An 8,379-nucleotide genomic window follows, 5' to 3' on the forward strand; every position below is an offset into this window, starting at 1 on the left:
CCGTGGTAATCGGAGCACTAGGTGCAGTGACTCCCAAGCTAGGCGAGTGGCTCCAGCAGATCCCGGGAATAACATCGGAGATCTCTGTCCAGAAGAGCGCAGTCCTGGGAACAGCTAAGATACTGCGCAGGACCCTCAAGCTCCCAGGCCTCCGGTAGAGGACCCGAGCTTGAAGGATAAACCGCCCGCAGGGGCGTGCTGGGTGTTTTTTTGTGTGTATATATATATATATGTGTATATATATATGTGTATATATATGTGTATATGTATATATATATGTATATATGTGTATATGTATATATATATGTGTATATATATGTATATATGTGTATATGTGTATATATATGTGTATATATATGTATATATGTGTATATGTGTATATATATATGTATATATGTGTATATGTGTATATATATGTATATATGTGTATATATGTGTATATATATGTGTGTATATATGTGTATATATATGTATATATATGTGTATATATATGTATATATATGTGTATATGTGTAAAAAAATGTTCTTAATTAGTCTGACTTCACATTATCACAGTGGACTAATAAAAGAAACATTTTATTTACGGGGTGTCAAAATGTGACTGAATTAATATCTTACGTTTTGTTTCCAGAGTGGCAACACTAAAGATACCAAAGGACACATGAACACACATCAGGCTTTGATTTCACAGTTTGCCACCCTGGATAAAGCACAGTACCTCATACAGATTGATACATTTTACAGTTTGTCCCCCTTCTCCCCCCCCAAAAAAACAACAAAAAGAAACAAAAAACAAATCTGAATGGACATCAGGTCAAACCAGAATTTTAAACAAGGGGAACCAAAACAGTCTTCTGCAACTGTAACACTGAACTGTAATGTTTTAAATGATCTCTCCCACGGACTAAGATTCTTTGTCAAAAACTTTATCTAGAAGATTAAGCCTGAGGTTTAGAAAATTAGCTAGTCTAAAGAATTAAGGAAATAATTAGGAGAAACTTTTAACTATAAAGGTCACATGTTAGACTATTCTGTCAGGGCATCAGTTACTCCTTATTTATGGTGGTTATGGAGTTCTTTGATACTACATTCAATGTTACAGTGCTTTAGACATGTATGTCTGAAATCTGTTAAAGCTGAATATGGAATTAACTCTTAACTGGGAATATCATAAAGTTGTGTGATAATATTTAGGAATGTAAACATCAGCTGAGGTCCCACAGGATCTTGGCTCGGTCTGGTGTCTCCCAGTTTGACCTCGGGACTTTCAGGCCATACTCAGCACAGATGTTTCTGTATACGCCACTTTGTCTATGGTGTTCTATCCCGTGCCTGCTAGCATCTTGGACCCTGCTGCATTTCTTTGTCTCTTTTATGCTAAGTATTAATGTGCTGGAAATTAAATGATTGAATCAAATGGTTTTTTTCGTAGTGTGTGTTCTCTCTATAAACACGATAGCATTAAAATGGGGCTGACGTCCACCTTGGTCATGTTGGCGCAGAGTCATTTTAATATGGCTTTGTTATGTACATTACAATAACAGGTTATAATTGTTTCTGAATAACTGTTATTGTTTGAAAAATAAAATAAACAAACTTTCACTTGAAATTCATCACTAAACAATGAAATGAATGATACACATGTACTATATCCGTATAAAGCAAACAGTTACAGTCAAAATTATATCAAGTACATTAAAATGGTTAACAACAGGACAAATGAGAAAATCCTGCACTTTGCACTTGTTTTTACACTTGTATCTACAATGTTATTAAAGTATGTTTAAAAAGAACAAGAAACAAAAGCAATGTTCATTTTAAAGTAAATACTGACCAGAAAGTGAGCTGCTTTGGTATGGAAAGCCAGGAGTGACATAATGAATTAATGAAATACAATACAATATAAATATAACCTCAATAAATGAAGTCAGTGTTCAGCAGGGGTTATGGCAGAGGTGTACCGGGACCTGCACTTTGTCGGCGGTAATAACAGCTTGAGCGCTTGCGATGCGAGCGGGTCTATCCCACGCTTTGCTGTGAGAGTGGGCTGGGCAGACATCTCCAAAATCATCGAAGCACTTTTGCAAAGAGGCTCTATCTTGACAAACCGACCAGATATCAGAAGATTAAACCAACACATTCTCGGCTAAAAAATATTAAAACTGTATCTGGTGACACACAAAAAGGGTTTTTCAAAGTACAGTTCTGTTAGTTTCCACATGCCGGTTGTTGGTGTGCAGAAACTAAAAACAATGGTCACCAGGCCAAAGCAATGGTTTTGACTCGATCAGCGTTAACCCCGCCCCCTGGGTTTGATGGGTGAGCTTGATAGATAAAATTATTTCATGGTGAGAGCTGAAGGAGTCAACTGTGCCAAAATGAATCAATTAAATACACCATTAAATAATTAATTTAATTTAATTCTGCAACATGCTGTAAACTGAGTCAATCTGTTTGGAGGTCTGTGCCTTCCCCATGGTGCCACTCTCTGAAATACTTTGTGTGTTGTTGCCAGAGCAGACCGTCACTTCTGGACAGGCGTAGATGGTATCTGCTTTGTGGCTTTCCATGGAGATCATTTCCTCTCTTGAGCTGCTGGTCTGTATGGACTGAAAGACGTCCACGCTCTCATAAACAGGGCCAGGATCATTGGAAGACGAGACTCTAGACTGAGATAATGGCAGTGTTCTTATGACCTGAACATTAGATGCTTGTGCATGGAAATAATGAAGTAAAAATATGTATTCAGTCATATTATCACACCATGTACCAGAAGTAACCTTCCTAATTCTAGCAATGAGCAGGTTATATGATAAATATCTGTTACCAAATACATCTTACCTGGTAGGATTTGTATTTTGTTTTAACTAAAAAGAAGGAAAATGCTCCGAGGATAATGAATACAGAAACAGGAATAAGTATTCCTTTTAGTATGAGTTGTTGTGATTTCTCTTCATCTTTAGTAGATTTGAAACCTGCAGATTTGAAAACATAGTTTCAATTAGTATTTTTTTTTCTTTTCAGACATAAAAATAAAATGACTTTTATGATAACAAACAAAAATTGAATTATTTAAATTACAGGGAAAGATAGAAGAAAATATTCAGTTTATTTGTCAAAAATAAAATCAATAGCCTGTTATTTAAATCTAATACTTAATACTCACACATTAAGCTTTCAGAAGCTTTATTTGTGCTAACATGGTTGTTGCCTCTGCAGACCACAGCTCTGTTCTCAGTGAAGATGGTGATGTTGACCTCACTGAATGATTTCTGAGATGTTCTGCAGCCGTCTTCATCACAAACAGACCAAAGCCAATAATCCTGGATGGAGCAGTTTACTGTGATACTGCAGAGTCCAGCAGACTGGTTGGAGCCAAGCTTTGACATTATAATGACAGGTCTGGGAACCACATCTGTGACATGGAGCCAAACAGACAAATTAATGATTTAATGCAAAAAGAGAACTGACAATGAACTAGGTGATTATAAAATTGTAGGCTATGTGGTGTTGTGGTTAAAGACAACAACCCTTCAGCCAAGGAAATGTTAAAGCTGGCTGTAAGGTAAATGCTACCAAATCCAGAAAAATATAATATGTAAAATAGATTCATGCACAAGTTAAAATGGTAAAAATGGCCTGCATTTAAAGACAAAGTTTTTCTTATATCTTACCTTGAACAATGACTTGATGCTTCTCTGACATTGAAATAAAGTTTTGGCTGTATGAGACTTCATATATCCCAGTGTCTGTATCAGCCAGGTTATTAATACACAGGGAGAGGTTCCCAGCACTATAAGTCACTCTGTGTTTGTAATTTGGATTGATTTCTGTATCATCAACAATAATTATTGTGTTAAATTTCCATTCACCACGTTTATATGGTGGCGGTTTCCTGACATTCAGACACACTGAGCTGTTTTTCAGCTGATAATATGTCGCTGTTGGGTCCTCTGCCATGAGACCTTAAAAACACATTAAAACACATTATTCCACCTTAAAATCACAACATGCACACAATACATATATTGAAGCAGGTGTACGATAAAGGAAATCACTTTGTAATATTTTGTTTTGCCACATTAGGTTGAGAATAATTATTTTTATTACATCATCAACCCCCCCCCCCCCCCCCCAACATTTCATTTCACTTATTAAACTTTAAACTTTGCTTTATTCATCACAGTGACAGTTATTTTCCTAATGAAATCTCTGATACATATCTTAAAAAATTGATTCACATAAATAATAAATAGATTGAAATTAGATATGCTAATAAAAATGTATTATATTCACCTTACCTGTGACAATCCAAAAACTCAGAAGCAGAATCATTTTTAATCCATCAGAGGTTTGAATGGAAGAAAAGTGGAATTCCTCAACAGGAAATCTGCTGTTCCTGGATTCTCTGGTGTAGGCAGCTATGCATGCAGCAAATATGGCAGGTGACAGATAGAAAAAGAAATCCTTCAAAGCCCAGCGAGTGATGCATCATCTGCTGGTTCAGAGAAAGAATAAAACTCTGCCAAATGCAGCTAAACTACACTTCAATTAATTAATGATGATCTGGTTATTTCTGTTCATTCATGATGTTATGATTCAAATACAAAATGTGAAGAGGATATTAGGGTAGACCTTTGTGTGTGTGATTGGATGTTAGCATGCTGTGTGTAGCACGGAAACATTAAGACTGTTCATTTGATTAGAGCAGTAAATAGTTTCCACACTGAGGGAGCATTTAGGATGAAGAGTGGAAAGGCAGACCCAGATGACATATCTGTGACATAAAAAACAAAGGACAGGGAATAACTATGGGAAACTATGGGTTGTTGAAGCGAAGTTGAGAAGAGAGGTGACGATCACTACAGCTGTATGGTTTGCAGATGATGGCACTTACAAAAAGACAGGAGGTGGAGTTGAAAATGTAAGATTTTCATTGGGAGTGAGCAGAATGGGCAGGATTAGAAATGAGTACATCAAAGGGACGGCTCAGGTTGAGCTGTTTGGAGACAAAGTCAGAGAGACAAGGCTGAGATGGTTTGGACATGTGCAGAGGAGGGATAGTCGATATACTAAACAAAGGATGTTGAAGATGGAGCTGTTAGGCAGGAGGAAGAAAAGGACCACAGAGAAGATTCATGGATGTAGTGAAGAAGCACAAACAGAGGGTTGGTGTGACAGAAGAGGATGATAGGGATGGAGATGGATGGAGTCAGATGATCCTGTATTCACCAGATGTTTGAAGGTTGTTTGTGTTGGGTGGTGCCTGTTTGTATTTCAAACCCTTTGCCTTCACCTCCCTGTATCTCATATCTTAGAGAGGATTGTCTCACCAGTGAATATCTGAGGCCAGGTAGTAAGAAGATTCACCACGATTCTGTTGGAAACAATTTAGAACAATTTAGGACACACAAAGAAAAAACAAAAACTAAACAGAAAATGATAAACATTTATGGGTGACATTTATGATAAATATGTGAATGCATGTTGTTTTGTTCTGCATCAATCTTAAAAAAAAAACCTCAAATATTATTTCAGGATTTATTTAGTGCACAGAGCTCAACTGTTTGACACAAGTACTTAACATTTTATTTTGAAAATACTTGATTCCCTGCAGATGGATTGCATATAGTTTTAGTTGTAGTTTTGTATTCTTTGTTACCTGAGTGTTTCCTGCTCATGTGTCAGTTTCCCTTTGTTAACTTCATTGTTGTGGCTGTTTAACTGTTTAGTTTTTAATTCTCATTTCCTGTTTTATTTTGGTAGTCAGTTGTTTCTTGTGTCTGTATTGAGTTTTACTTCTCTTGTATCATAAGTGTATGACTGCTTTGTGTGTTTGTTTCTAAATGTAAAATTTTCACTGAAAAATCTAAAATTTTCAGAGACAATCAAAGGTCACAAACACTGCAAATGTTTAAAAATGATTCTTAGTTATGGAGGAAAGATGAGGTCACATCATTCACTTTTTTTTCAAAATTAATTTTCTACAAACTTTTGAGATTCTGAGCTGTTTTAATCCAGATTAAATGTTAAAATCTGCCACTTTCCTGAATGATGACTCGATCATTTTCTTTTATGAGTGAATTTGTCCCTTTTGTACATCGTCTGCAGTTACAAATGCCCCCACTAGAGGTCATGAATACTCTGTCTGATTCACCTGCTGCTGTGGTATAGAAAGTCAGCAGAGTACTACACTTCACAGTTCAGGTCCAGTAAGTTGTGAGGTGGGGTGTACATGGATCAGACTTGTTGTCCAGCACATCCCACAGATGTTTGATTGGAATGACATCTGAGGAATTTGGAGGCCAAGTCAACACCTCAAACTCATTGTTGTGCTCCTCAAACTGTTCCTAGACCATTTTTGTTTTATGGCAGGACAGATTGTGCTGCTGAAAGAGGCCACAGCCATCAGGGTTTGATTAAGTAGGTGGTAAAAGTAACATTCACGTCCATGGATGGCAGAATCTAAGGTCTCCCAGGAGAAAATTGCCCAAAGCATCACACTGCCTCTGCCGGCTTGCTTTCTGTCCATAGTGGATCCTGGTGCCTGGTGTTTCCCAGGTAATCAACGCACAAGTACCTGGCTATCCACATAATGTAAAAGAAAATGTGATTCATCAAACTGGCCCACTTTCATTCATTACTCTGTGCTCCAGTTCTGACGCTCACAGGAGCGTTGGTGGTGGTTTCTGTAGTGAGCAGAGGTCAACATGGGAACCCTGACCAGTCTGCAGCTATGCAGTCCCATACTCAACAAACTGTGATGCTCTGTGTATTCTGACACATTTCTATCAGAACCAGCATGAACTTTTTCAATAACTTGAGCTACAGAAACTTGTCTGTTGGATTAGACCAGCCAGGCCAGCCTTCACTCCAATTGCATCAGTGAGCCTTGACCGTCCATGACCCTGTCACTGCTTCACCACTGTTCCTTCTGCAGACCAATTTTGATCGACACTGACCACTGCAGACTGAGAACACCCAACAAGAGCTGTAATTTTAGAGATGCTATGACCCAGTCATCTAGCCATCACAGTTTTGGACTTCACAAACCTAACTTTGAGAATAAAATGTTCACTTTTCCCCAATATATCCCACTCACTAACAGGTGCCATGATAAAGAAATATTCAGTGTTATTGAATTTACCTGAGAATATTTATAATGTTATGCCTGATTGATGTATAATCCAGCATACATGCCAACAGCATAATTCAGTGAGATAACCTCTTAAGCCCCAAGCCTAACTGATCTCCTGCCTTTTGCCTTTTGTGTTTTATAATTCCAAGATGTTATCCAAAAAAATCCCACTATACAATCCAGCATACATGCCAACAGCAAAATTCAGTGAGATAATCTGCACTACACACACTGCTGATATTTTCAGATCAGATAAACATGAAAAGAAAATCTACATGTATGAAGCCACAGCTCTTCAGTAAATATACAGTTCGTATCGTGGGTGTGTGCGTGAGTGCTCACACACTTAACATGGTTATATTAACATTTCAACCAATAATCTCAATGAAATGTTTGGTTTATGATACAAAATACAACACAGAGGACGTCATTTAGAGCAACACAGGAGATGCTAAATATAAATAAATGGAAGAAAAAACAGTTTCTCACCTTCAGTGTTTCCATGTCTGACTGTACTGAGCACTAAAATAGTGAATGAAACATCATCAGACATTATACAACTGACAAAATCACAATAAATATATAAACTGAGGCTTTTTAAAGGTAAATCTTCAGATTGCACAGTTATTGCTTATCATCGAATGTATGTCGTACTAATAGCTGTCAAACAGACTGGAGACATGAAAAAGAACTTTAAAAAAACATAAAAACCTAAACATATTAACAAATTGTGAACGGTGAATGTAATGTATGCAAACAGCAGCAGTGTATCTAAGTTTAAACAGTCACTGTTATGCTTTGTTGAATAGTCGTGTGCGATACTGCATATTTTGGTATTGATCCAAAACAAGTAAATGCGGGCCAGTATCGCTGATACCCATCTCAGTCTCAATCACTCTAAATTTTCATGACCTTAAGTGTTTTTTGTGATGTTTCCTTTTTTATTATTAAATAGTTAAAACCCAAGACATAATTAGGACAACGTTTATAACTAAATAGAAAATGCTTTATTATTGCGGCGGGGCGTGGTCTGCGATGCCGCTGCAAGTGAGATGAACTCACCTGCCCGACATCTACAGTCACGCCTCACCGGCTTAAAACCTGTGCTCTGCTTGTGTTGTTGTTGGTGGTGGTGGTGATGTGTACCGCTGACAGCGGGAGAGCTGCAGTCATTGAATGTACAGCAGCCGTGTGATTATTGTAAGAATAAATGATGCTGCGAAACATTAAAATGTCATCGG

At 37.4% G+C, this 8,379-nt stretch overlaps 1 protein-coding gene across 2 annotated transcripts; it reads right to left on the bottom strand.

Annotated features, from left to right (window-relative positions):
* Positions 1–560: 560 nt before the first annotated feature.
* LOC113013619 (uncharacterized) lies at positions 561–7,945 on the bottom strand. 2 transcript variants are annotated; one of them, XM_080298436.1, is made up of 6 exons: positions 7,628–7,945; positions 4,302–5,377; positions 3,675–3,965; positions 3,167–3,415; positions 2,842–2,975; positions 561–2,669 (listed from the first exon to the last, which is right to left on the bottom strand). In XM_080298436.1, exons 2-6 carry the CDS (start codon positions 4,333–4,335, stop codon positions 2,418–2,420), a joined length of 960 nt encoding a protein of 319 aa, XP_080154562.1. In that variant the 5' UTR covers positions 4,336–5,377; positions 7,628–7,945; the 3' UTR covers positions 561–2,417. The 2 variants fall into 2 exon arrangements, with proteins under 2 accessions (XP_080154562.1, XP_080154561.1); XM_080298435.1 differs by lacking the exon at positions 7,628–7,945 and having other exon boundaries at positions 4,302–5,499.
* Positions 7,946–8,379: the final 434 nt, after the last annotated feature.

Source organism: Astatotilapia calliptera, chromosome 3 (assembly GCF_964374335.1).
Source record: "Astatotilapia calliptera chromosome 3, fAstCal68.1, whole genome shotgun sequence".
NCBI lineage: Eukaryota > Metazoa > Chordata > Actinopteri > Cichliformes > Cichlidae > Astatotilapia > Astatotilapia calliptera.